At 53.0% G+C, this 27,583-nt stretch overlaps 8 protein-coding genes across 8 annotated transcripts; 5 read left to right on the forward strand and 3 right to left on the reverse strand.

The window, feature by feature from the left end:
- Positions 1 to 2,052: 2,052 nt before the first annotated feature.
- CTAM01_07991 (phosphoglycerate mutase) lies at positions 2,053 to 3,688 on the forward strand (the record flags this gene model as incomplete). Its single annotated transcript, XM_060524012.1, has 3 exons — positions 2,053 to 2,107; positions 2,193 to 2,648; positions 2,700 to 3,688. The coding sequence occupies 3 exons, from the start codon at positions 2,053 to 2,055 to the stop codon at positions 3,686 to 3,688; spliced, it is 1,500 nt and encodes a 499-aa protein (XP_060381467.1).
- A 2,712-nt stretch (positions 3,689 to 6,400) lies between these two features.
- CTAM01_07992 (uncharacterized protein) lies at positions 6,401 to 6,655 on the forward strand (the record flags this gene model as incomplete). Its single annotated transcript, XM_060524013.1, has 1 exon — positions 6,401 to 6,655. The coding sequence occupies one exon, from the start codon at positions 6,401 to 6,403 to the stop codon at positions 6,653 to 6,655; it is 255 nt and encodes an 84-aa protein (XP_060381468.1).
- Positions 6,656 to 10,218: 3,563 nt separating this feature from the next.
- CTAM01_07993 (uncharacterized protein) lies at positions 10,219 to 10,964 on the forward strand (the record flags this gene model as incomplete). Its single annotated transcript, XM_060524014.1, has 4 exons — positions 10,219 to 10,308; positions 10,459 to 10,488; positions 10,685 to 10,897; positions 10,929 to 10,964. 4 exons carry the CDS (start codon positions 10,219 to 10,221, stop codon positions 10,962 to 10,964), a joined length of 369 nt encoding a protein of 122 aa, XP_060381469.1.
- A 1,953-nt stretch (positions 10,965 to 12,917) lies between these two features.
- Positions 12,918 to 13,607, forward strand: CTAM01_07994 (uncharacterized protein; the record flags this gene model as incomplete). Its single annotated transcript, XM_060524015.1, has 1 exon — positions 12,918 to 13,607. The coding sequence occupies one exon, from the start codon at positions 12,918 to 12,920 to the stop codon at positions 13,605 to 13,607; it is 690 nt and encodes a 229-aa protein (XP_060381470.1).
- An 852-nt stretch (positions 13,608 to 14,459) lies between these two features.
- CTAM01_07995 (uncharacterized protein) lies at positions 14,460 to 14,561 on the reverse strand (the record flags this gene model as incomplete). Its single annotated transcript, XM_060524016.1, has 1 exon — positions 14,460 to 14,561. The coding sequence occupies one exon, from the start codon at positions 14,559 to 14,561 to the stop codon at positions 14,460 to 14,462; it is 102 nt and encodes a 33-aa protein (XP_060381471.1).
- A 5,579-nt stretch (positions 14,562 to 20,140) lies between these two features.
- On the forward strand, positions 20,141 to 20,698 carry CTAM01_07996 (uncharacterized protein; the record flags this gene model as incomplete). The annotated part of the gene is made up of 1 exon (XM_060524017.1): positions 20,141 to 20,698. The coding sequence occupies one exon, from the start codon at positions 20,141 to 20,143 to the stop codon at positions 20,696 to 20,698; it is 558 nt and encodes a 185-aa protein (XP_060381472.1).
- Positions 20,699 to 21,502: 804 nt separating this feature from the next.
- On the reverse strand, positions 21,503 to 21,967 carry CTAM01_07997 (uncharacterized protein; the record flags this gene model as incomplete). Its single annotated transcript, XM_060524018.1, has 1 exon — positions 21,503 to 21,967. The coding sequence occupies one exon, from the start codon at positions 21,965 to 21,967 to the stop codon at positions 21,503 to 21,505; it is 465 nt and encodes a 154-aa protein (XP_060381473.1).
- Positions 21,968 to 22,972: 1,005 nt separating this feature from the next.
- CTAM01_07998 (uncharacterized protein) lies at positions 22,973 to 23,602 on the reverse strand (the record flags this gene model as incomplete). Its single annotated transcript, XM_060524019.1, has 1 exon — positions 22,973 to 23,602. One exon carries the CDS (start codon positions 23,600 to 23,602, stop codon positions 22,973 to 22,975), a length of 630 nt encoding a protein of 209 aa, XP_060381474.1.
- Between the last annotated feature and the right edge of the window lie 3,981 nt (positions 23,603 to 27,583).

Genomic DNA, 27,583 nt, shown 5'->3' on the forward strand with positions numbered 1-27,583 from the left:
AAGATTGGCGCGCGGTGGTGTGGTGAGAGGTCGGTCGGTTGTGGGCGGCTAGGAGATGGGCCGGGGTGGCGGCGGCTGTCTGCTGTTTCTGACCTGCCTGTTGGTAAGAACCGGTAAGAGTCAAGCACGTTTGCGGCGAGGTGTGCGATTGCCTGTTTGCCATTTGGAAAGGCTGAGGAAATGAAGCAAGGTGATTGGGGGCGACGGGAGTTGCAAGGTGTGGGCAAGGTTGTGTGGATGAGGTGGGGAACAAAGATTGAATATCGAATGACAGTGCTGGGAATGGGCGGTTCTGGCCAACGCGCCTAATCGGAGCATGCAGATGAACCACGCTTGAGCCAGACGAGGTGCGGAATTTGAGTGACACAAGCACTCGGTACGGATACACATACTTTTTTGAGTTTACCTTACTATGTATGTATGGGGTTGCAGTGATGTTGGTTGTCAGGCGTCAAGATGGACGTGATGAGTGAATCACAATCACAGGAAGGGAATATTGGTTGGGAAGACTGCAGAAAGAGGAGTTGCACCACAACGTCCAACAGAATGTATGCGGTTTGCTCTTCGTCCGTTGGATGAAGATGCATTTTGGGGTTGTAGTATGGCTTCACCTGGAATGCGGGCACTTTGGTTCTGCAGGTAAGACAAAAGTAAGTAGTGCCGGCAGACCCCGTTTCCCCTCCATTTTTCTTTTTCTTTTTCACAAAGCACAATCCGTGAATGGATGTCCGTATTCGCAGACCCATTCAGAGGGAACCTACCTACCTACCTTACCTTAGGCAAAGGTACTCATAAAAAGTGAAAGAGAAAGGAAGGATAAAAAATTGCAAGTGCCGCCGTGCCGCCGCAAGGTGGGGCATACAGCCTCGCCGCTTGTCGGAGGGTAGGTGCGCCAATCAGGGGCTGCGCATTCCCTGTCTCAAGGTGCCGCTCGAGCCCTGCCTCTGACGTCTGGTTGGCTGACAGGGCGTTGAGATCTTCCGATGTACCCCGCTGTAGAGCAAGAGATGGCCAGGGGCCGTGGCCTGTTGGAACAACTTGGAGGGGGGACGGCCCTGCCTGTCTTTAACCCCCCGCGGAATACCTAAAGAGCCAGCCCAAGTCGATTCGGTTGTCTCTGGTAAAGGTACAGGGCAGAGTGTGGATGGGTCTGTTTGACTGTCATTCATTTGGGTGGGACGAGGGGTCCTTTTCTCTAGTATACCTCCTACAGGAGATTTGCGCTTTTGCGGCTGGCTTGCGGCCTGCGGCTTGCCATGGCAATACCCAAAAATACCTGGCACACAAGGGGCAACACGCCGTCGATTGATGTACAGTCCTCATGCCCCTATGCGGGAGTTGATCATTGTCACTCATGGCGGCAGTGGCATGGGCAAGATACGTATCGCATGCATGCAGTCAATGATGGTGGATGCATCAGACAACCAAGAGAGTCCCTGAGAGTCACACTTCCCCTCCAAAAAAACACCCCTGAGACTTCTCTCTTGCAATGACAGACATGTCCATTCCATCCCACTTAAACCACTCCTTGCTACGCCTTACGTTCCTTGCACCTTCAACCCAAACTCAACCCATCTCAACCTCTTCAACCTGTTGGTCGGAAACGTCTACACACTACTAAAGCAGGCTCCATCCCTCTCCCCGTCCGTTCCTAAGGTTAAGGTTGGCATAAAGCGATACACGTACAACGGCAGCCCCATCCCAAGGTTTGCCTCTGCGACTAGCATCCGCCCCCCGTCTACCACTCTCCTGCCTTTGCCCCGCCACGCCTCATTCTTTCCCCTACACTTCCACATCCTTCCCGGTCAACAAGGTTCCCAACGCTACGACTTTTTGCGACAAGAGGCTCGCGTCCATTTTGTTTGCACAGAGCTTTGTTCTCTTCTCTGAATGGTATTCTTCGGGCAATAAAGAACTTCTTGCTTCTTACAATAACCACAACCACCTCTCTCACTACACCGCCGACAACCACATTGTCGACCGCTCCAAACAACTTCTAGGCGCCTGATCCCGATTACAAACCGGAAAACACACCCGCCACAACCCGACATCATGGTCAAACCGAGGCTCATCATCCTCATTCGGCACGCTCAGTCAGAGGGCAACAGTGCGACTCTCTCTTTCTTTCTCTGTTTCCCTTGGTCCGAGATATCTCCGTTCGACCGGATTGCTAACTGTTTTTCAAAACGCAGAGAACCGCGATATTCACCAAACGATACCCGACCATCGAGTAAAGTTGACACAAGATGGCTGGCAACAAGCCTACGAAGCTGGCCGCAATCTGCGCAAGTTACTGCGTGCCGATGACACACTGCACTTCTTTACTTCCCCCTACCGCCGGACTCGCGAGACAACCGAGGGCATTCTCTCGACTCTGACATCCGACGAGGAGGATCCTTCTCCGTTCAAGCGCTCCAACATCAAGGTCTACGAGGAACCTCGCTTGCGTGAGCAGGACTTTGGTAACTTCCAGCCGTGCTCCGCCGAAATGGAACGCATGTGGCAAGAGCGTGCCGATTACGGCCATTTCTTCTACCGCATCCCCAATGGCGAGAGCGCCGCAGACGCCTACGACAGAGTTAGTGGCTTCAATGAGAGTCTGTGGCGTCAGTTTGGCGAGAATGATTTTGCCAGCGTTTGTGTATTAGGTATGCCGGACACCTCCGAGCCGTTTTGCCTTGTGTTGCTAACTCCTTTAGTCACCCACGGCCTCATGTCCCGGGTGTTCTTGATGAAGTGGTATCACTTCACTGTCGAGTACTTTGAGGACCTGCGGAACGTCAACCACTGCGAGTTTCTCATCATGCGCAAGCAAGAAGAGAGCGGCAAGTACATCCTCGAGAATAAACTCCGGACATGGTCAGAGCTACGCAAGGAGCGGGCCGAGTTAAAGGAGAAGGAGGAGAAGGAACGTAGCGAGGTCGAGGGAAACCAGGAAAGGTCCACCAAGGATGCCAAGAACGGTACTCTTCTCGAACGCAGTAAGACCTTCATCGTCACGCGGCGCTGGGGTGGCTGTCCTAACGGGTGTAATCACAAGAGCCACTACCAGAGGCGAGACGACCTGGAAGCCCTTCGCCGAACGGACGAAGTCACCTCTAATGGGTCTGTTGTATCCCGTCGGCAGTCCCCTGCACCAGGACGGCGACCCATTAAGCGATGCGAGCAGGGATACACATCCGACGAGGGCACCGACAGCGATGGCCGGCCACCGCAGATCGACGTCACCCGAGCTCGCCATGAAGTTGTTTCATCTCCCGATGGAACCCCATCCTTTATCTCTGCCGAAGATCGTCTACGGAGCATGATCTCGCCGCACCTGAATGTTGGCCGTGATTTTGGCGGAACTTTCTCCGGACAGACCTCGATTGCCGGCAGTGACACAGACTCTTCCGAGGAGGATGGCCACAGACCGGAGGTCACAGCCGTGACCAAGATCAAGGTTGGCATTGTGTCTAATGGAGACGGCAACGGCGCCAACGGCAGTATCAACAGCATCGTCGGTGGCCAAACCAAAGGAAACATGACACCAAACACCGAAGATGAGCAATCAGACGAGAAGAGCCGGCGGCGCCGCGCCAACCGCCTTGGCGATACCAATAGCAGCCACCGAGGCTCTGAGGCAGACGAGGATGACATTGACGCCGCGGAGAAGCGGGACAGGAGTATCTTGGGCAGTGTTTACTGAACGACATGACGAAGCCGCCACACGGTGGTTTGAAACAGGCCACACGAAGCTAAGCGGGTTTCTTTCTGGAAAGGCGCATCCACGGATAAGGGACCTGTGCAGGAATGCGGCTTTTCTTTTCTCCTTTGCTCATGAACGATTTACATGCCTGCGATTAGGGATTCATAACGCATTAGACGGGCACGGGTTACTTCATCGATGGCGCCTTGTTGGATTCGTTGTTGTATAGTTGTTGGTTACGACTTGAGGAGGATATACCTAGATTGCATGGTGCGAATAGACAAACAGGGGCAGTCACGTCAATGCCCACAAATTGAAACATTCGAGCGTTTTCTGCCAACATGACTGTTATGTTGATTTGATGTATAAGTGACAGGATCACTATCCGCGGCGTGTAGTCTAGAGTGCTCCTTGCTGACGTCGGCATAAAAGACGAAAGTGATTCCATGGGAGTCGAGTCAGTCATAGGTGTAAAGGGAGACGCCATGTTTATTGATGAAGACAAATTCAAGTCATCCCTTCCTACTTTGCACAGGCAATGAATAAACCGAACTCGACTTCCCAATGACTTGGAAAAATCATTGAGAGGAGCCTCGTTGCGTAAGAAGCAAATATTGACTCTTTCATCAGCTGGTCTTGATCATCATAGAGCATCGTCGTATCTGGTTGGAGCATGAGAAGTAGCAAAACTATCCCATGACTATGAAAGCACGAAAAAGGAGAGGCTAGTTCCCTTACGTTCTTGAACTCAACTGGCTGGCCACTCTCTGTGTTCCAGCCGAGATGGGCGAGGGACAATGATCCCGTGTACAAGTGCGTATTCATCCCATCTACTGAATACACATGGGAAGGAGCCCATATATACCCCCTCAACGCCATTCCCGTCACCAGCCAGACGGCGCCCGTCTAGGTCGACGGGTCAGGTCAAACTGGCTGGGTGGTGGAGTGGTATCAAGGTCAACAATTAATTCGCCCCAATACATGCCTACTCGTCGACAGGCTCCGAGTTCGATTTCCAGCATGAGCACCAAGAGATGTAACCCCCAATTCAGCACCGGGGGGGTGAACTCTTTTTTTTTTCTTCCTATCTTCATGTGTAACGGGTTTTGATTCCGTGACGTCTAATGGTCATTCGTATCAAACGCCCTGCCTCATGTCCTTCGTTAACGATGAAGCTTCAGCTTTCGACTACATAGCACTGCTACAAGTCGGGGTTTTCCAGAGCAGTTCCGCACGCGGCTCTTAAGATTACGAACACATGGTAAGGTAGGCAATCTGAGATTAATAAATAGCCTAGCAGCACCGCTGCTTCTCCGTTTCTCTATAGTGATACTGTGATATATGCGTGCTGGTAGTGAGCAGGAGACCTCACCAACCGGAATTGGATCATGAGAGAAAATCTCAGAAAGGAGACCACTATCCATCGCTCTTTCCGAGTCTCCCAGAGTCCCTTCGGCGTGAGCCCACGTAGACGGCATCTTGGCACCTCCGGCGCCTTAGGCCAATCAGTGTCCTAAATAGGCCGAGAGGAGGATGCAATGCCTTGCTTTAGTAATCGCCGACGTAAAAGGCTTCCTTGCAACAAAGCTCTTACCTGAATAACAAGGCTATTACTCTGGTCGGATGTACGGAATGAAGGAGTGATTCATGATTCCAGCGGTGTGACAAGCCAAAAGGCCCCTGTGAGGGCGGCGGCGGCCCGCTGCGTAGAGTATAGCCAGCTTACTTGCCGCGCGCTTCTCAACGTTCCAAAAGAAAATATGACGAGCTCTCACTTTAGGCTTTGATCGGTTGGGATCCATGGACGCTGGACCGGAACTCTTTTTCCGAGAGAAAATTAAACAGCCTACCTGGTGGAACCTGCCACAAGTCAGACCCGTATAGCAGGCATGCAGGTGGCGCTTCCAAGACCACTTTACAATAGCTGCTGAGGGATACATTTAGAAGGCCTTGAAACTTTACGTAAATGAGATGAACGACAGAAAACCGTATCACCGCTTAAGTTCAAGAGCACTCGAGACAGTGGTGAAAAACTAACTTCAGGCATAGCTACGGAAGGTAGTTGGCACTCACGAAGAGAATGCGCGTGTGAAGAACGCAGCTCAGGCCGCTATCAGTACTCTGTCGGAAACATCAGTAATCAAGTGGGATAAGTCTATTCTCATTTCTCATCAAGACATATCACGGGCTAGACCCGTTGAAGGTTTGGAGAGTTGAAGGTCGAAAGTGTCCGTATAAAGAACTCAGTCAATCCCGATTACGTTTAGGGTGAGATCAGTGCCAATGATCATACGCCTGCGCCTCCTCCTCCTCCTGGGTGATAATACTTCATGAAATCGAATTGGGGGGCTGCATTGGCAAGTAGGTTTTTCTCAACCAAGGTAAGGTTAGTTTGACTTGCGCCGGGAAATTGGTGGTCGATATTCTGCCCAGCCCTGCCGTCTTGATTAAGACAACACGCGTCTTGAGCCTTGGCTCTCGTGCGCATGACACGACTCGATGGCAAAGATAGAAGACGAAATCATGGGATGCACGATAAGTATACCAAAGAGGCGCCAGGGGGTTCGTCCTATACCAAGGACCTGTTCGTAAGTCTTTAAAAGCAATCTCTACGTTCGCAACGCCCCCACACGATCTTACGAGTTACCATCCTCTAGTAGAGCGAACCCGAAGTAGAAAAGTACAATCCAACAAAGTGTAGGGCACCATCGGATGCATCGTATTCGCTTGGCACAGACTCTTCCGTACCTCGCATCCTTCTCGGCTTCGCACCGCTCGGCCCCGATCCGCCAACACATAACTTTACGAGGCCCCGCCAGCACACCCGCAGCTCCCGAAACAGCGCCGGCCGGGAGCACCGTGCCCCTCCTCCATAGAGACAGAGTGGAACCCTCCAGTGCGGTGCTCCCCCGAACCTTCCGGCCAACAAGCTCCGTTGCGAAGGACAACGGACAACGGAGTACGTAGTCCGTTAGTCAGGGCGGTCAAGCTTCAGCTGTGCTTCTGAAACGAGCCATATGCTCGTAAGAGGGCAGAGAAAAATCTAGACGGAGAGGAGATGCGACGACTAAAGTTTCTCGAAACCTCGTTTAGCTACTCGCGGACTCGTGTTAAGCACGCATGTCCGAGAGAAACAACGGACTGTTCAAACCTTTTTATCTTCACTCTTCCCGAAAGTCTAACCTTGCATGCTATATTTTTTACCTAACAGCTTCATCACACTAGGCTTTTGCTATTGAGAGAAAAAGCTTGTACCGAAAATAGCTCTGTCGTGCAAGCATCGTCAAACCAGACCATGAACGCAACACCCCCATCGAGACAGAGTTTTGACCCCTTTCGATGAGCTTCTAAACAGTGGTGGCTCTGGGCAAAAAGCTGGGCAATGGTTGAGAGCGGAAATGCCGACTACATTCGGCTACCCTCCCCTTACAAAGCAAAAGTATCACAATGCCAGAATCCCATCGCCACTTACCACCGCATCGCCATTATAGGGTATTGGGGAGAAAAACCTTGAATGTTCCATCCTCGTCCAAATCCAAGGGTCCATGCCGCGCCGCGGGCATCAAAACCGATGGCGTTGCTTTCGCGAGCACGACACGATAAACTTTCACGGCCCTGCCCGCACCGCAACACCCCTCCCCCCTGGCCACAGACCGGACACAAGCTCCTCCTTTGGGTTGAAGCAACCGAAATCTTCTGCTCAATGCTATGAAGCTGCGGTAGGTAGCATTGGGGGCCGTTGAAGAAAAAAAGAGCGCGAAGAATCGAGCAAATAACACTTTGCAATTAATATGTCGATAGTAGATAGGAATTGCCGTGGTGTTGCATTGCAGATGTCTTCCCACCCCTCCGTCCCACAGTCCCATCCCGCGCCGCTCATATCCGGTTTTTGTCACCCACATCACGACGCAGGAAAAAAAAAAAACCTGTTCGGTGGTGACATTTCTCGGCCTCGGTGATCTGCAACCTACGTTTTGGCAGCAGTTTGGGATTCCCACTGTTTTCCCCGCCCGCCGTCCCCTTCTCTCCTCCCCCAGACGGACAGCGCCGCAAGGCGGTTACGGCCACGGAGTTTACAGGCTAAGAGGGCGAGAGATGCCCGGCCGGTCCGCCGATCATCGCCAACAGAGCTGGATGTATCCGTAAAGCCCAAGAAAATTTGCACACCCCCGGGAGCTCCGCAAAACAGACTTCCAGCTTGTCCCGCTGGCGCTCTGCGCTGGCCCGGCGCCGTTCGCCGAGGACGGAAACGATGCGCGGGCGATTCTTCAATCTCCAAGCCAATGCCGCGGGGTGCGCCGGATCGTCTCCCAAGTTCCCTAACACAACAGAGACAAAGAAGTCAACGGCCGCTGAAGGATTTCTTGGGGTATTTGAAAGGACCGCATAGATGCTAGCTGTCCTTTTTCGAGATAAGGTTGATAGAGTAGCTGAATTCGCCATCTACCATCCCGTGATAGTCTTGGACCCGCCTTACACTAATTGAATTCGGTCTAGACGGTTCAGAAATCCTTTCTTCAGCCCTTCAAGCAAAGGGTATGATAGAGAGACAGTCTATGGAGGCAATATACAGACGGGCCTGGACATTTCGCAATGCGGCGCCTGTCTTGCGCGCGCTTGCGTGCTGGGTGCCCCCCCATGATCCATCCCTATCGATCGAGGCCGATCTTTCCATATTGCTTAATTGCGGCCTTCGAGTCAGTTTGACGACAACGAGGGGGGGGTGGTTGCTGAACGAGGCCATAATAAGGCCCTGCCAACCCCTTGATAGTGCAGTTGTAGATCGTCGGACTGCGCCTTGCTAGATCGAAAGGGATGGACCCCCTCGGATCGCAGAATCGAAAGAATCGACGATGTCAAAAAGAAAATTTCGAAGTAAAAAGACACGAAAAAAAATCCAGGGCTGACTGGCTGTCAAGGGTCTCAGGTTTTTTCCTGCCTTTGCATGTGGCCTGGCACGCCTGGCGTGACGATCCCATCAAGTTTTCCAACCAACGCTACCAAAGGCTTGGGCAGCAGCGCCGCCGCTGACGGGGAGCTAAGGTATCTTCATTCTTTGACGTGTCTGAAAAAACCACAAGACCGGGTTTTCGAGTCCAGGGATGCGGGACAAGCAAATGGACGACGCCCGATCTAACTTCTCAGCCATCAGTCATAGCTTGCCCATGGTCTCCATCCATCCCTCTGAAGAAACAGAACCCGTCGTCCAACCGTCGGCGCCGGCTTCCCGTGGTGCCGTGCTAAGGTGAAAATCTGCACCGGTCATTCGGGCAGCATGGCCTTGTTTTCCTTCAACACTAGAAGACTCCATCGTGTGTTTAAACCGGGTTTCTTTTTGAGGCCTGGCTGAGCTGAGAGGGACCCCCTCCCCCCGAAAATCCTGGGGAGAGCTAGACTCGGCTAAGCTTGAGCTACTGCGTTTGGTAGTGATGGCTTCAGTATGCGTACGTAAAAAGATGGTGAGTGTGCAATCCATGTGGACTTGCCAGAGAGCAAGTGCAAGAAAGGCCATTGACGAACAAGTTTCTTGTTTAGTGGATGGCCCCAGGATGAATCCTCCATGACGGGAGCACTAAAGAAGCTGTGAATCTCTGACCCATAAGGTACGTATGAGGGTTCGTGCACAACTTGCACAAAAGGGCGTCTTTATATCAAAGCCACGTGAGCTGAGGTTGTCCTTGCTCAATTTTGTGCAAGAAGATGGGGCCTTGACGCCTTGGGGCTGTGGCCTCACACCCCATGCCCTACGTTCACTCCACGGAGTCCGGAGCGGGCTGGCGGCGTCCGGGAAGGAAAAGAGAGAGAGAGGTTGGGGGCTTCCTCTGGCATTGTGGAGCCCGGTGCTGGCCGGCTCTCCCCGGCCTGTGACGGCGATCCAAGCAGAACCTCAAGACAACGCATCGTCCAGGTCTCCACTCGAGGTGCGGAGTTACCTTGTGGATAGGCTTTGGCTTCTCGCAGCTCTCTCGCTCGGCAGCGAGGCCGTGAGGTCCGTCTGGTCCGGTTCAGGTCCCCGTCCAGTCAGGCAAGAAGAGTGGAATTATGGAGAACCCGGAAGATTCACGGGTTTCCTAAAGTTCCTGAGGGAGATTGTTTGGGGAGAAAGGGCCGTCCGCTGGGCGTCACGACTCACAGAGCAAACAACTCCACAAGCATGAGCATATCCGCAATGCCAAGCTTGTTTCTGGCGTATGTACTCACTGCGTATGCTTGCCAATGGCCTTGGAAACCTGAGGCCACTACCTCTCCCCAGTTTGTGCTCCAGCTCAGTGAAGGCTGAAGCATCCAGACTCTTCATCGACCGCCGGGTCTGGCTTAGGTAAGTCTGCCTCCGTCGTTTCAAGGCGTCCCGGTGGGGATGTTCGATGCTACCGTGGCACGCGTTGGTTGTCCTCGTCGCTGCGATAGTGCGTCCTTTTTTTCACGGGAAAGGTCTGGACTCTCGAGTTTCCACAGAAGAAGGTATTCTCCTCAGATCCTGTGACGGGGGATCCGCAGAGCGAATCCAGGAACCGGTGACGCAGCACGAGATGCGTATAGAGAGCGTCGCACAGCATCGTGACTGTACATACATACGGGAACAACTGGAACTCGGCACCCACCTCAGCTCCGTCTGGTTCGTAAGCTTCAGGTAGGGAGCCCGGCCAGTGACTCCTGAGAAGCGACAAGATGCTGTGGATGATCATGGCATGACTGGAACAAGAGGGTCCTTTCGTACCCAAGTGTACCTAACAGTTGCACTACGTTCCCACCGTCATACCTGAATGTAGGGAACCACCTCTGCTCCCACCCCTATCCAGGTACGCATCACAGGGTCTGAGGATGCGCACTACGGAGGAATAGTGAATAGGTAAACGCCATTTAGTGCATCCAAGGGGACCAGTCTTTTGGTGGAAACGATGACAAGAGAAACATGTACTCCGCAATACGCTACCTCTTCCGTACCCAGTATTGTTTCGATGCGCTTTGGCACTTAAGGTCCAGACCGGAACATAGGGCACAACTTGTCACCGCAAGCGTGTGAAAGATATTGCAAACAAAGTCCCCACCATGGTGCGTGGTATCGCAACATTGACCCATCGTCGCACGCAATGCAGGAACTTTGCTGGCGTGCCCGCTGAGAGCCGACTCGATAGTATCAATGGTGAGGGCCGGGTCGGTGAAACATCTGGGTCTCGGCGATGGAGACTCTACAGCGACATGCGCTGCGTCAATACGATCTGCCTGACTGTCGGTTTAGACAAGAAAAAACAAAAACAAAACTTTGGTGACTTGACAGTGATACAACATGCACGCACTCTCACAGTTACACACAGTTACTCACACAAGAAAGAATCCCCACTAGTTGCATGTGTGGGGGGTTTTGGTAGGTTTCTGCTTTTCCATTGCGAAACTTTGTTTTATTCCTTTTTGTCTCTACTGGGAATGTTGGAATACAGTGGGGGGTTCATGTTGCGCCATGTTTCGCTTTGATCGAGTTAAACAAACTCCTCTTTGCATAACGCTGTAGATTGCTTATTGCTGTTGTTTTTGTGTGTTGCTTTAGAGCATAAACGACTTCTGCGGGCGGTTTTTTAGGCGAGACCGGCAAAGCTAAGTAAGACCTGGTATCTTTTCCCCCCTTGCCTTGTATCCGTAAATCCACTACACAAAAAGAAAAAAAGCAAGAAGGTTACACAGCCTCAGTCGAAAGATGGACGGCCTATCCTTGACTTTGACGGGAGAATGACGAGCAAAAACAGAGTTGCATAGCAATAGCAAGCATACGTAGTAGGCAGGTGAGTGGTTAGGTAATCGGCGACCCATAGGCCCTTGAGACAAAGGCGACGATGAGTCAACTTCAAACCAGGACGTCACCGAGCTGCCAAGGCAGGAGAAGAATGGAATCTACCAAATGATACAAAGTACCTTGGTTCTTGCCAGCTTACCTCCAGGCTCGGTAGTACCTGAAATATCAACGGGGAATGCTAGCCGGAAACCGAAAATAGTCCCCGAAAACAAGACATGGAAACTTTGAACAAAGTTGGAACCGGGTCCCAAAGTCCGGTGAGGTATCTCCGTACCTCCTTGCCTTTTCGTAACCTCCTTCATGAAGCTAAGCGAGAAAAAGTTAATAGTGAGAGAAATCTTGAGGATCACGAGCATCTCCCCAATATTGAAGAGTCATAGTCATACGGATGAGAAGCCGAGACGATGGAAAGGGGAAAAAAAGTGGATGAAACCCGCCAAAAATTGGAAAGAAAAGAGTCACAGCTTCACATGGCAAGAAAATTTGCAAGCACCAAAAAAACTCCGCAGTAAGGTATCCGTAAGGTAGGTTGTCTCCGAGCTCCATGATCCCATCCAATTGGGCCCAGCGCCGCGGCATCCCGCGTTGACAGCTCCGAGAACCCTGTCTCTAATCCCGCCTATCCGCCCCTCCCTTAGCTTTCCATTTCTTTCTTTCTTGGGTTTCCAATTCTTTCTATGGAGTACCTGCCTACGAAATACGTATTTCCCACCACCGCTTTTCCATGCCTCGAATCAGGTATCAATGGTCAAGGGTACGAAGGCCATCCCGGAATGGTAGCGAGCAATGTTCGGACATTTAATTTACTTGACCCTGTATTTGCAGTCTCGCATTGTGAATTGCAAAAGAGCTGAGCTGTGCTGTTCACGGTCACAAGAATCTGGATCACAGATGGACTCCTTCCTAACGTGGTATGGCGTCGTCTGGCTTTTGCATATTCTTAGCCTTGCAAGCCTTGGGTGCGTGCATGGCATTTCGCGCACATCTTGCTTGCTTTTTTCGCTTCCTAGCTGCAAAATGCCATCCTCCATCTTTCTCCCACTCTGTCATCAACACCCCCTGATCGAAGAATGTCTCTAAGCCAGGGTTTGGGGGGGTGTTGGTTGTCTTTCCATTTCTTTTCTCTTCCCACTACGAGGTATTCGTAGCTGTCCCCCCCCCCCCCCCCCACGCACGCCACGCAAAAAGGCTCTTGGTTTCTTATGTCTTGATCCAGCTAGACGGTCCATACACCCACTTCCTGTGCCCGCCCGTATGAGTCTGCATTCCAATGAGGCTGCCAGCTGCTTATGGCACGCGTAAAGCTCGAGCAAGCCACCGCCTAGTTCGACAGTTTCACAGAGTTTTCCAAGTCAAGTCAAGTCATGCCATCATCATGATCATTACCCAGCAAACGTCCCGCCCTGCCGGAGCGCCCTGTTGCCGCAGGTTCGTGAACGTATGTCTCTCCGTCAGAGTCAAGTCAGCCTTGTACGGGTTACCGACGAACTGGGAAACAAGAGCGGCCAGCGTGTAGGTAGTCGTACGTCCCCAAGTAACACAAACCGGCGTCCAAGACTTTTGTTCCTTTCCGTGCATTTTGCTGTGAACATGAATTGGAACGTCTTACGAATACCATATTTTGTACCTTGCACACAATTGACGAGAAAAGTTTTCTCCCCCCCCCCCCCCTTTTTTTTTTTTTGTAACTTGCGCGCCCTGTGTACAGAAGATGAGAACCATGAGGAAAACGTCTCACTCAGCGGTACCCATGGGTATCTCGTAACTTCGCCTGGCGTAAGATGGCATGTTGCCCACCCCTTGGTTCACCCATTTCCCACAATCCAGATATTTTTCACCGTTGCACCGACACCCCGTTCTCAGCACCGGGCGTCGCACAAAAAGAACCAGGACAGAGTTTTCGCTTTGATCCAGAGCAAGGCGCAGGTAACATTTTCCATCGTGGTAGCCGAACCCTTGGGGAAAATTTTTCAATCATCCAAAACTGAAGCGAGCACGAGTCTCTCTCTCTATCTCTCTCTCTCTCTCTCTCAACATTCACCTCGCAGGCAAGAGACTTCTAACCATACCTTACGCAGCATGTTCCCAGGCACGCATAATGTCCGGTATGGTGTACCTGTCCGTAGGTAGTCAGGTTGCCCTGCCCTGCCCTGAGGCTCAACTTTAGGTAACTGCGTAAGGTAGGGCGCCAGCAAACCCAGCAAGGGGCACCCCGCCCAAAACTTCCAATAATAAAAACGACCCATGTCCGGGAGATCTTCCCCGTGGGCTCCACAGCCTCTCTCAGGCTGAGAGGCCTGGTGAGAAAGCAAAAGTACTTTGTAGGCAAGTATTGCACGCAAGGATACAAAAGATACCTCTGCTCTGCCATGCCCTGCCTTGTGCTGCCACCCCCACCGGCACATCCCGCGCCCCGGTGCTGGCCAACGCTATCCAATTCGCAGAGCTCTGGGCGTGTGCGACAACGCACAAACCTAGGATAGACAAAACACACGCCCATACATCTCTCTCACTTGCAAAGATGCAGACTTGTATCCGTAGTCCGTAACAGAAGGGAGAATTGGGATTATGAAATCAGGTTCTCACGAAGAGACTTCACAACGGGAGGGAACTTGCACCTCCGTCGCCGATACACTTACACTCTCTGGCCTGATCGCTCACCAATAGACCAAAGAAAAAGAGCATGTTTCAGCCTACGAGTTCTCATCGGCCGGGTTCGTGTCTTGTCTCGCACTTCCAAAACCTAACACGCGAGAAAAATCTCTTCAACCAAAGCTGAGCTGAGCTACGACTTACAGGCACAACAACGGCGAGCCCTGTGCCCTAGCTCCAGGTTACACCCCCCTCTGGAATGCCCCGTCTCGTAAGGCTCACCAATCGTCGGCACGCCTTGGAGACTCGCCAGGTGGTCTAGCTGTAGATTCTTGTCCCGGTGTGGTGCTTCCTGGTTGACTGCACATGAACCGGCCCGCAACAACGGCATCAGGCCATCCACGAAAGCCTCTCTCTCCAGTAAAGTCTCACTCTCACTCTCGCTCTCATCCCACTCCTCTTTCTCGGGGGGAACGGCAGAGGCTTTTGCATAGACAGACGCCCCTTTGGTTGAGCGCGGCCCGTGAGCCCAGCGAAAGCCCGCAATGGGGATAAGTGATGCGCAAGCCTACTGGAGGAATTGTCTCGCTCCAGCTGCAATCTGCCTGATGAGCCCTTCAAATCGCTTTCAGAAATTTTCACAAAAAAAAAGGGACGTGATCCACATCCTCACCGGTCAAGCACAAGCTCCCACGGTCCCGTCAGGTCAGGCCGAGAGGGGCTAAGTTTCTGATCCAAGAGGCTTCAACGACGTGGGGAAAGGGACGGAAAATATGCACATGCCACTATGACACGTCGCCAGCATGAATGACGGGCATCAGAAAAACGGAAAAAGAAAGGGGGCAAAAGATTGGTGAAAGGAGAGAAAAACTTCCTCATCCCTTCGATTGCGCCCGGTTCCCACACAGGCAGCCCACTCACTGAACGTAGGCTGGCTCCGACTCCAGCTTCCAAGACCGTCCATAGACGAGGAAAAAATCATCAGATCATATGGAGTATCCGTTCGTACAAGGGGCAATGACAAGCCGAATCGATGATCTGAGGGCCAGAGGCGGGAAATTTCCCCCGCTACTTGCTTCCCAGTAAGCGGGCCGCGGAACGGCGGCGGGCGGATACGATCTATCTCTCTTTCACAAAGTGAGATTTGTGTGTTTGAACAAGCCCAGCCGGGGGAAAGGGAACACTGTGAACGTTCCATCGGAAACGGGAAAGCCCAGCATTTCGTCGCTCCAAGATCGAACCATTGTCTGATCAGGTCAGGACGACACTCCCCCCTCCGATGACAACGACGGTAAATGAGGGACAAGAGGCAGCCGATTGCGGATGAAACGGGGCCAGCCTAGGCGACGTGAGGAGGTCAATGTTGAAAAATGAGGAAGAAAAAAATGCCTCTCCTTACGAATGCCCAACAAAAAGCTTTGAGGCGGCCCGTGTCGATTTGGCAAATCTGGCTGCCCATTTGCAATTGCTGACATGAACGGCAACAACATGAGGCAATTGCAATGCGGCGAGGGCATCTCCCCGATTGGTAATGAGACCAGCAAAGTGCAATAAATTAGTGCCGTGGCCTAGATCGCTCAGCAGTTAAACAAGGTTTTTTGGCTGCAACTCACCCCGGATAATTGCAAAAAGTCTGGACCGGTCTTGCAAGCTTTGTGATTCGGCCTGATGTTGGTTAAAAGTCAACCGAGGAGGATGAAACGGGAGCCCGCCCCAAGATTCGATGACTTGTGGTCGTGTCAATCTGTGACTGGCAAAGAGGATGCTGACGCATCTCCCGGCAGTTGGCTCTTCTTTCCATGTCTACCAGGTACCTTGACGCGGCACGGCATTGAAGCTTCGTCGAAAGCTGCCACGCTGCTTGGACAGGAAAACTCCGTAGAGAAGGGAGGGACGGTCCCGTTGTTTGAACCTCGTTTGCCGTGGCTGCCCAGGAAAGCTCTGGTTCGCCTCAACCCCTTGTCCCTCCCGTCCCGGAAACTTTCGACTCAATTGCCTTTGGACGGGTTCTCGCCAAATGTGCCCTGCGTTCACGTAAGGTGCGGGAAAGGTGCGGGTATCCTTCAGAGATGTTCCTTGCAACGATGCCGGGCACGGGACGAGGCACGGCACAAGTTTGTCTCAGGCTCCTCAACCCAGCAGCCGTGGCCCAGACAGCAAGAACAATGACACTCTGTACAACGGATCGGTTCGCTGCTCTTCCTGTCAGCGTTTCCGCTGATGATGCTTGGCCATGAAGCGTCTGACCGTGCCGTGTGTCACGGGCCTGCGAAGTATTGTTCCCAGGGACCTGGGATGCCGTGCTCCTTCGGATCAGTCCAGACTGAAAGATGAAACCGGTGTCCGCAAGGTGAGAGGAGAGAAAAAGCTTGACGTCATTGTCGGCTTGTCGTGGTTCAAGGGGGAAAGTCGTATTACGTGAGCCGGCTCAAGGCTCTTGACGATGGGGCGTGACCGCCGAGCAGACAAGAGACAGTTCAGCTTCCGGGCCTGCATCTATCCGAATTCGAAAGGCACAGGCACAGGCACCGATGAGAAAGACCGGAGTCTTTCGTCTCGTGCGAGACAATAGCCTCCATGCTCTCATTCAATCAGAAATTACATAACATGACCGACCACTTGTGAGATATGCGGGTGAGACGGCCCCTGCCTCGTTGCAAGAGAGTACTGTTACCGCAGCACCTGGTTGAGTGGTTGGACGGCAGAATATGTCTAGTGCTCATACTACAGCGGGTAAAACGGGTTTGTTCAATAGAGACCGCCCGACTGGCGAAGGTCGATCACCGTGATACTTGTTCGAGTGCGTGTACTCGCTGTGCAGAAGAGGATGTGTCTGAGGTGTAAAACAGAAAGCGATGCGGTGGCTTGAAATGCAGGCGGTGCAACGGCACAACACCCGCTTTGAGGTGCCATGGTGGTTCGACTGGAGACTCCCGGGCTGCTCTTGAATACCTTTGGCGCTCAGAGGTACTAAAGCATTGCAGCACAAATGAAGCGAGCCGACGAAACCCGCCTCGGATATGGACACCCAGTTATCACGGGGAGTATAGACGAAGACCGCTGAGCGTACAACGAAGTCAAACTTTGTTTTGTTCTGTTTGTTGTTATTGTCTCTTGATACATGTCTCCGGAACGACTCACCGTTCAATGTAAAACAGAACGGGTAGTAAAGGCAACTAGGGCGCAGAGCGGGCATAACGAGCAAGAACCTGGGTACGGAGTACCTAGGCCATGGCCAGGCGCACAGAGACCAGACACCATGGATCGATCGATCCGTTGCGTTGCCCATTCCGAAGGGAGACGGAGAGAAAAGAAGATTCAGAGGCTGATCCATGCTGTGAAAATTTTCATCTCTGTCCCAAGCCTAAAGTACCGCAAAGCGAGGGCCAGGCCGCCAGGGAAAGGGGGCGTCAAAACGCAGAACGGCTGGTTTGACGAGTTGTAAGATCGTTGAAGGAATGAGTCTCTGTAGCCACTCCCCCAACAAACCCGGAGAGGGGGAGATGGAGGCATAACAGACTGGTCGTATCAAATGCTGCCAACACCGTCACAATGCACCATGTCTAAAGTGGAAGTCGTCGTCCAGTTGGCTGTGGTGCAAATTATTGCTGCTGCTTCAGAGACGCAAGGAAAGGCGTAAGCTGCAGATGAAAGGCAAAGGCACACTTGCGGCCCTCAAGCCTGCTTCTTGGGGATCATGTTCGTGAGGCATTATCTTCCTATCGGGTTATTTGGCTATTCCAATTCGTCAAGGCCACCTAATGTGAGTAGGCAGAGGCGAACTGAAGGCGAACTGAGGCAACTGTAAGTGGCTCGGCGCTGACGGAGCTTGTCTGTCACACACACACACACACACACACACACACACACAGTCTGCAAAGAGACAGAAACGGCTGGCAGGCATCGGTTAAGGCAGTGACAGGTCGGATTGCCTGGATAATGTCCGGAGGCTGAAGCTGAGGCGTGGTGCAGAATCGACTTGAACAAAGGTGCTCCTTGCTCTGCACTCTACAGCAAGCAGGACGCAGGCCTTTCTGAGTGATGAAGCACACCTTCAGGCGATCACCGAGAGGCGGACGCCTCGTCTGTTGGAAATTCCCATGTCGAATTGAAGCCCTGTCCTGGCCACTTACAGCTGGCGAGACGCCTGAGCAAGCCGCCCTGTCTCCAGACTCCCACCTGTAGGCTGTCCTTAGTAGAGCGCCTCTGGTGCTGGAAGGTTCCATAATAGCACTATCGCTTCCACTGGGCCGCCACACCCTTGCTCGAGGATGTTAGAGCTGGTCGCAATTTGGATTGGGCTGGGCCGCACTCCCACGTCCCATCCCCATCCTTGCCCTTTCTCTCCCATCGGCGCTTGCCAATAGCGGCTGCCTCAACTGCTGCTGGTGGGTGTCGACTGTTGAGTGAAAGACTGGAAATGCACGACTGAACGGATTGAGGAGTCACGGAGTGAGTGTCGTGGTTAGCGTTCGGGCCGCCCTCGACACCCCACGGATTCGGCCCAGGTTCAGGGCCCAGATGCAGTCCAGTCCAGCCCACTGAGTCCAGTCCTCAAGCCAGACAGGCCCCTCGGTTCTGGAAAAAAGATTTCCTCGAGGGCTCCGAATATCGGGGGCGGCATTGATGGAGACCGAGAGGGCCATGGCAATAAGCAAGCCAGCTCCGAGATGAGGAGCAGTTGTTGATGAAGTGCACATCGTTGGTCTGAGCGGCGGTAGCAAACAGCCAATTTGAAAGGCTGCCCAGTGCCACAATGCCATTTCTTTCACTTCTTGCTCGCCGCCCCCTGGGCTAAAAGATAGCTTCGTAGCTGTTCTCACTCTCCTGTCCGTATCCGAAGCGCCCTGTACCGTAATACGCGCGGAGGGGTGGGTGGTAGTCGCCTATTGGACGTGGTCAGGTTGCGGCTACAACCGAGATTCCATCACACATGAAAAAGAGGCTCTCGCAACTTGGCGGGGGTCTTCCTGTCAGATACGTCTCCTCCTGAGTCCCCTCCCTTTTCTTGTGGATCGAGGATCTGAGTGAGAAAAGAGGGTTCGGCTTCGAAAGCCGCCTCCATAATCCATTTCGGTTCGAGCTGCGTCAGAGGACGACGGGGCAGACGGATGGCATGTTTTCTCGCGCGGCTCACGTCATGGCGGTCATGTGGGCGGCATTGTCGTTATTTACGGGTCCCCTGTTGTCCGCAATGGACAAAATTTTCTGAATTGACGATGGATGCCGCCGTGGTGTATGGATGAGCAGGCGTGTGCGTGTGTTTGGCGGGGAATCGTCCTGTCAGGGGGGGGGGGGGCAAGTGCGTATTCGCCCTTTTTGGAATTTGACATCGGGCATAGCTGCTGGTGAGAGGTGCCCTGGGCTGCGGGTTTGCGACTGCGGTGCTCGGAGACATGGGCCACTCCGGTCGGAGAGCGAGAGACGAGAGACGAAAAAGACGTCGTGGCGACTGTGACTTGCTGAAAGCATCTCATCTTTCTCGCTTGCTCAATCTTGGTGCGAGATTGCGAACTGTGCGCCATCGAGATGACCTCCACCGTGGGACAGCAGCCATGCATTATTATGTTTTGCGTGCTTGCGCAGGTGCGAGCAATATTTTGGATGTGTGTTGTTGAAGCCGTCCATGGGCATAAGGTAAGGTACCTTAGGCACGTACGGATACATAGGTACATAGACACATAGGGTAGGTAGGTAGCCAGGTTTCATCCTCTCCCGTTGTACGCAGTGGCTCGATGACTAAGATGGCGACGCTGGCTTGATGTTTAGTGCCTGTTTGACCTCAACCTGGAAGATACCTTCCCTCCCTTGCCTCAATGCAGCTGTACAAAGGTACTTACATACTTACTCCATGAGGCAGGAAGGAGGCACGGGGGAGGAAGAAAAGAACAAGGCGATGGATGGACAAGAAAAGAAATACAAGGTACCTTACCCTACCTTGTGTAGTTACTGTGTAGACGGGAAAGCAAGGTATCCCGTAAGACTTTGGAAATCCCCATTAAAACAGGCGGCATGGGAAAGTGCAATGCGTTGTGCCCGACATTGATGGCACTGCCTTTTCCAATCGTACCATGCATTTGCCAGTTCCATCATCTCTCACTTTCTCGCTGATTCGCCATTCGCCTCTTCCACTGTCAAGACTCAAGAAAATGATAAGCCATGGGAAACACGTGTACGGCAATCCGTATCCTGCTTCTCCAATTTCTGTCCTTTTTGCGGCTTGCCTGTCTGCCTATCCTTGGGCCTGTTGGAGGGCCCTGAGCTGCACGTTGTCAACGTGGGCAATTGAGCCGTTGTCAAAAGTCTGCAATGACATGACAGGAAAAAAAAAAAAAAAAGGGAAGAAAAAAAGAAAATGCATTCGTCAATCAGACGCCCACCAACCAACTAACCAACTCCCCTACCCAACGTGCCAATGTTCTCCATTAATTGTTACCTTAGTTGTGTTCCCGAATTGTGCGCCGTGTCCGACCCCCGTTCACCGTCCCTTCCCAGTCTGTGGTATGTTTGGCAACTTCCGAGCGAACAAAAATAATCTTGGCGTGGGATCCTGGCCAAAAATTTCACCAACTTTTGCTCCCTTCGGACCAAACTCCATTGCACCTGGGCCAGGGGCTCTCAAAGCGTAATGGGGGAATTCTGAACTTTCCGGCACTATGACGACTTTTCCCGCAGACCCACAGCTCCGTCGCGAAGGCTCCAGCAGTGGATGCGGATTGTGCTGGCATGGACAGAGTTAGAGTCATCGTTGATTGCAGTCATCAGAGTCACACATGTAGGTAGTAGCAAGTGGAAAAATTCTTGTCAAGCTTTGAACTGGTCTTATAATTTTTGGTCCATCTCAATCTGGCGGTGCTAGTCCATTCCTCTGGAATCTCCGCTACCCAGTTGATCCGTCACTTTGATAATGCCTGATGTTTATACCAGTCCAAGCTGCCATCAGAGGTCATTTTGCCTCGAGGCTTCGTCCAATGCCAGGGTCTTTGCCCAATCTTTGTCGTGATATGAGCCCTTCCGCTCTCGTGACAGGCTACCTCTCGTCCATTCCGTGGCGAGGTGTAATGAAGCCAAAGGCGAGATACTCAATCTCTCAGTGCCATACTTGTAAACAACCCTTGGTTACAAGCCCCCAATGTCGTGGTACAATCCCAGTGTTCCCCATTGTTGCGCCCTGATGTGATTGATGCAGATGTCCTGCCAAGCCAAGTACTCCCCGTAGTTGACCCAAACTTTTTTTTATAATGCAGTACTCCGATGTAATGCCCGTTTTGTTACAACAAAGTCGAACCCAAAGAAAAGAGAAAAGAGTCGGTGTGCCGATGGTGTATCGAGTAAACTGAGTTGCGTGCTGTGCTGGAAAAAGGAAACGATGCCACTTGTGCTGTGGCTAAGGGTATATTGAACAGTGTGTAGATGAAGAGGTCGTGTTCGATTTAGGCGGATCGTCGACGCTGGAGTCTCGCTTGATCAAAAGACACGGCGTAGGCTTGGAGCTCCCTCTTGGCCTTCTCTGAAAGCTGGCTGCCATCGGTGTTGGATGATGTTGTGCTCTGCATCGAGCACAGGCTGGAGTTGGAGCTCGAAGTGGTCAGGATGCGGCGAGTGGTGATGGGTGCCCTCGAAGACGAGAGGTAGGATTGTCTGGAGGGGGTGCTGCCGTAGGGTTGAGCGTTGGTGAAGTCGTAGGCGGGCGAGAGGTAAAAGTTGTTGGACTGTTGCCTTGAAGAAGTCCAATGGTAGGAAGGGGTGTTCAAGCCGGGCGAGCTGGCAACTGAGCTGGGTGTAGATGTCTTCTCGAAGTCGGCGAGGCGGCAGGATTCGGAGCAGTAGGCAGTACCATCGGTCTGCTTGTCGCAGCCGAGGCAGAACTCGTGAGTCCAGAGGTCGAAGGCGGCCATTGCGTCTGGATTTGTGGTGTGTAGTTGTTTGAGTTTGGCGTTGTGTGTTGAGCAGAACCGAGTCGAGTCGACTAGTGTTCAAGTGGTGGACTGAAGGTGGTAGTTGGTGTTTGTGCGTAGGCAAGTTGTGATGATGAGTGTGGGTGGTGGCAGGTGTTTAAAGAGTTGGACGGGATTGCAGTCGATATATGAACAGAACTGGAAGCCACAAGCAAGAGAGTGAGCCACGAACAAATGCCGGAGGAGAAGATGAGTGAAGTCGAATGATGAGAGAACGAGAGGTGGATCGAGGTGTGGAAAGAGGTCGGCTCATATGTATCTATCCTCGAAGCACAGCCTGCCCACCGGTGGAGGAGCACGCCCAAGGCAAGGCCTATGGTGCATAGAAAGTACCTATGCTGTGGTGGGTGGGTGCAAAGATACGGAAGTGGATGAAGAGAGCGACAAGACGCCTACCCACCACACAAACATGCACACACAAGCACAAGGGCAGGAAGTGGCCGCTAGTGTGCAGGTCCGGGGTGGAGATGGCAAGATGGAGATGGAGGGCAGAGAGACAGCAAGGATGGCATTGGCAATCTGATGGGCTGAGCCAGGACCCCACTTCCAGTTCTCATGCCCTGCAGCAGATAGCGCCCACTGTAGGAGAGAAGGGGGTGTCTGGGAGAGAGAGAGAGGGGTGTGGGAGGGGAGGGTGGGAGAGCAAGGTCAAGCGGGAGTGAGGAGTGAGGGAAAGAGGGGGTGGTGGGTGGTAGAGAGAGGAGGGGAGAGCGAGATGGACGAGATTGGCAAATTGGGGGGGAAGGGAGCGAGAGAGAGTCACAGAGTTACAGAGTCATAGAGAGAGAGATTTGTTAGGGCAGGGGACGAGGGAAGGAGAAAGTGTACGTACCCATCTTCGGGAGGGCAGGGGAAGAAGGAGCAGGGGACCATCCAGCAGACTTGGGCGTGTGATGATTTCCTCTGAAAATTTTCTGCGTCAAAGGCGACAATTGTGCTCACTGCTCAGAGTTTGAGGGCATGAGCGAGGTGTGTGGGTGGCTGGATGGAGAGAGGGGGTGCAGAAACATAATTCATCAGCAAAGAGTTGTGAAGAAATGGAAAGTGCAGAGAAAGCGGGGGCAACAGTGGGACGGAGTACCACTTCGTACTTGCTAGGTGAAACTGGGCTGCAAAGATACTTGGTCTTGTCCGCTCTGCTGCTGCTCTTGCGTTATCTGCTAACTTCCTGAGGATGCGACGGTTCCAAGGCAGGCCAGCCAGAGAGAGCCAACTGTCGACGATGACGCCAGGGGGCGTGTGGACATCCGAGAGCTGCATAAGGCAGCACCCAACGCAGTCCAAGGTGCCTACGGATACTGCGTTCTCCAGCTGAGTGGGCAGCAGCTCAGAGTGGATGCAAATGGCGTGGGCAGCAGGAAGAAGGCAGCCAATATCTGTACCTCTTTCGCTTGTATTGCGGCATCGCCAGGCACGGGTCTGCCCGCTTATGACAGTGATGCAGTGGATTGTGCAATCGACGACTACCTCAGGCATGAGTACAGATGGCTGCTGCAGACGCTGAACCGAAGCTGCTCGTTCTGAGCCAGTGAGAACGAGCTGGGTGGATACCAAGAGTCCTGTCTGCGCTAGCATTGTTTCGGTCTAGTGGATGCGGGTGCCATTGGCCCAAGCTCTCGTCTCCGGTCATTCCCTCACGCCCCTGGTGCTGTCGCGACTCCCAACTCCCAAGGAAACTGGTCCACTTTCTCCGTCTTTTCCTTGCCCGAATTCAAACCCATGATCGACACCCACGCCCTCCCAATTGATGCTAGCATAGCTCGACCCCGGCCTTTCTCAAGGAGCAGTCAGGTGTTTGGTCAGATCCAAAGCTGCACTGTCGTCTCTCTTCCTCCTGTGTTGCTTGCTGCCACCAGAGACATTGGTAGCAGCAGCAGCAAAACAGCACACCACCACGAGCACCAGCATCGCTAGTATTCGTACTCTGTGCCCTGCATGGGATTCTGGCCACCCTCGGACGACCCAAGAGAAGGATAGGTATGTTGAATTGAGTGATTAATCAGAAGTGCGTTTGCGACTGAACCACTACTTTCAAACCCGGCCTGACAGCTGAGCACCCCAGAGCTCGATCCCGTTCAACGCCACTGTACACAAGCAGTACGCCTCGGGGGCTGGCTGGACCAGTCTAGATCGCGCATGTTCCCTCCTCGCCTGGGTGAGCCCGGACTCGAAGCAAGGAGATGAACGAAGAAAGAAAGAAAAAACTCTTCAACCTCAATCTCCCCATTGGTTCCCAACATTCTTCGAATCCCTACATCCCCCGTGTCCGTCACCATCAGCTTCCTCGCAATTCTCGTTGTCGCTGGTATTATGGTGTTCTCCAAAAACACATGGACACAACGGGTGTCAGCCCAAGATCATGAGAAATCAAATCAGTCCTTTGTCGAATGATATGAGGCATGGAGCCGCGTGGGGGGTTGGTATCCGCAAAAATAGCGACAGCGGCCGTCCCCTTCTCCATGGCCCACTTTACTCTGTGATTCTGTAAAGACTGGAGAATTTTCCTTGAGCGGCAGAGCGGCAGTGAAGAGAGGCCAACGGCGACGGCAACACCACACACGCCGGGCCAAGACAGACTGCCATTGAATACTACGATGGCGGTAGCCAGTGGAGAAGGCAAACTCAACACTGGCACTCTTTCTGGCGCGACTGGTCCCTTCAAAATTCAGACAACTGATGGATGCTGGTGCAACCAACCAACCAAGCACCTTGACGTTTTCGTGTGTCTCTGCTTCTGCAGCGGCCTCTTTTCGTGTCGCCGCTTCTGTCTCAAGACGACTCCCCTCTTCTAGCCCACCACAACCACGTAACGACAACGGCAACTGATCGGCCCTGCTGCAGGAGGGTAGGGGAGAGTCAGAGACCAGGTAAAAGCCGTCGGGCTCATCATTGGCTGCCAGCCAAAGTGTGCAGATCCAACGCCAATATCAACACCATCCTGTCGTGGGGTGGCGTCAGAGCAAAAACCTGGGGTTGACCATCGCTATCCGTCCATCCCAGCACGCAATTGAGATTTCGTCGTGTCCTGGAAGCATTGCGAGATTCCCGTTGTCGGCTGTCTTCGTCAAGAAGGCTGTGTCCTGGTTTCGAGAGTTTCGACACAATCCTCATGACCGCCTAAACCAAGGTCAACCTGGCATGACAGCTAAACGTTAACTCGCGACGGACCACTGCAAGTCCGCTCATGGAGTCTCGCTCAAACTCCCTTCAAATACGAATTGATACTGTGGCATCACAACACCCCGAAGCTATGTCACCCTCGATCGGCTGGTCTGCCCACTGTCATCATCGTCTGTTTTCCTGGCCCATTCGTCTACGTTACAGACACTGCGAAACATGCTGTCTTCCTAGCTCATGCGGACCTAGGAACTAAAACTAGTGCAGCTTGGGAGCGATTCCAATCTCTCGCAAAAGTCCGAGTACGCCCCCATGATGCACTCCTCTTCCTCAAGCAATAACTATGGAGCCAGTCCGTCAAGGGTATCGGAGATCTTGTGCTTCAACAACCCGATGTCTCCACCCTAGGCCAACGGTACGGCAGGAGTAGTCTCGCAGATTTCACACGTCTGGAGGCTACAGTGTCACGATTCTGCTGGGTGCACTATGACACTATCCGTGACGACGGACCCGTGGAGACTCAAGAACGGTGACATAAGGAGAAAGTTCGTCACATCAACTGTCTCTCCAAAAGCTCCTATCGTCTGCAGCCGCTATTCGCCGTTGATATCTCCGTTGAGGCCCTCAGTGGTCGTCCATCCATGCAGTTGGAATTTGCTGCGGGCCAAGAGCGGCTAAACCGGTTCGGCCACCACCCGCATACGTTTTGAGGCGGGGGAGGAGAAACAGGCTCACAACGTTGAACAAATCAGCGTCACAACATGCCTCCCCACACTAACACCATACCTACCTCCCGAGTCGACCGATGGCATAGTAGGCCGTCCAGGTTGCCCACCTGACCACCCGTACTGACGCCTTCGCCCAAACATGCATTCTGCGGCCCTTCATGCAGCTTCTGCATCACGGATTGTTGCAGGACCTAACCCTGGAGCTGGATCCCCTATGGATCAGAAGAGTTCGTCGCCTTCGTCACTTTGGGGGGACTGACGTCTTGACGTAGGAGCGCCTGCGGCTGTCGAAGCAACCACCTTGGGAAACTCACGAGGCTTCCATTGCGGAGCGACTGGATCTACAGTTACCTAACAAACCAGTGGGAGAGGTGAAGCTTTGGGCCGTTCACCACAACCTTCAACGCCGAAAGCCAATCAAGGCCGACGAACAAGACGATCCATCCCGCCATCTTTGCGATTGTCGCCGTGATCGTCCTTCGAGTGCCGGCCGCTCTTTCGACAAGGCTGCCGCGGCTATCTGATTAAAGCGCTGATCCAAATAGCAACAGCCATTGCGATCACGAAATTGATGTCTCTGGCAATAGCAGAGAGACAAGAACCCCATGACTCCTATTAGCTTGGTTTCAACGTAGCGGCACCCTTCAGATAAGCCATCTCCTTATGCACACAGCCAATCACGCAGCTTGCTTCGACCTCGCCGAGACCCTTCTTCCAGGAACTGGCACACTTCTCAGAGACATCGTCAGGATGATCATTTAATCCGCCGCCCGCTGATATCTGCATCAGGTTCCTGGGTCTCTCTCCAACCACCAACCCACTCATATCCGGGAGGTTGTGGGGTTGAGTGCAACCAACCTTGCGTGCTCCGACAGCTCCTAGCGATCTGGCGTGGGATTCTGAGGATAAGTGCGAGTCCTCAAGTTATCAGTACGCGTGTGGCGTGGGCTACGTGGGCTTTGCGCCCGCACGAGATAGTGCTGCTTCGCCCACAAGTGGGACGAATTCAAGCGCCAAGTCAACTCGACCCAGAGCGAGCGAACAGATACCTGAGGGGCGAGAATTCTCGCTCGTACGGGAATAGCCCCTTCGCCCGGATTTACAAGTCGGCTATCGAGCAAGTCCTTTCTATTGCCTAACGAGACGCGGCAAATACGTCAAACTCATTCGGGAGAGCGAACATGAGATAGCATCGGATTTGTCGGCGTCCGCAACCACGAAGACGAGATTCTGCCAAATCTGCCACATACAACTTTAAATCTTTGAAGGCGGGAGCCTCGGACTTGGCTGAGATGAGGGAAGCAATAGAGTTCGATCGAGTTGCGGCCGGGGTGGAGGGCTAGGAACAAAGCATTCGCACTGGCTCCCGTCTAACGCCGTTGGTGTAGGTGCGCTGAAGCAGGAACCAGTCGCGCCAGCCTCGGGCCTGGCCATCGCAGTATTGGTGAGCTGTTGCGCTTATCGGTATCTTGGTTGTGGGACAGGTCAATCCAAGGATTGTTCAAGACGAGAAACAGCGAAACCCAGATCAACCACATTCCCCACACCTGCGGCAAGCAGTCGATGAAGAACTCGCAGCGTCGTTCGCCTCGCCCGATATCTTGCTTTTCCAGATGCCGTAGCTTGTAGCTCTAAGCTGAAGGTGAGGGCAGTCTCGATCGAGCCATGCTCCGAGCATTATTTCGGTCGGATCCGGCGAAATGGGGGGGGG

Source organism: Colletotrichum tamarilloi, assembly GCF_030869305.1.
Source record: "Colletotrichum tamarilloi strain Tom-12 chromosome Unknown Scaffold_26.1, whole genome shotgun sequence".
Taxonomy (NCBI): Eukaryota; Fungi; Ascomycota; class Sordariomycetes; order Glomerellales; family Glomerellaceae; genus Colletotrichum; species Colletotrichum tamarilloi.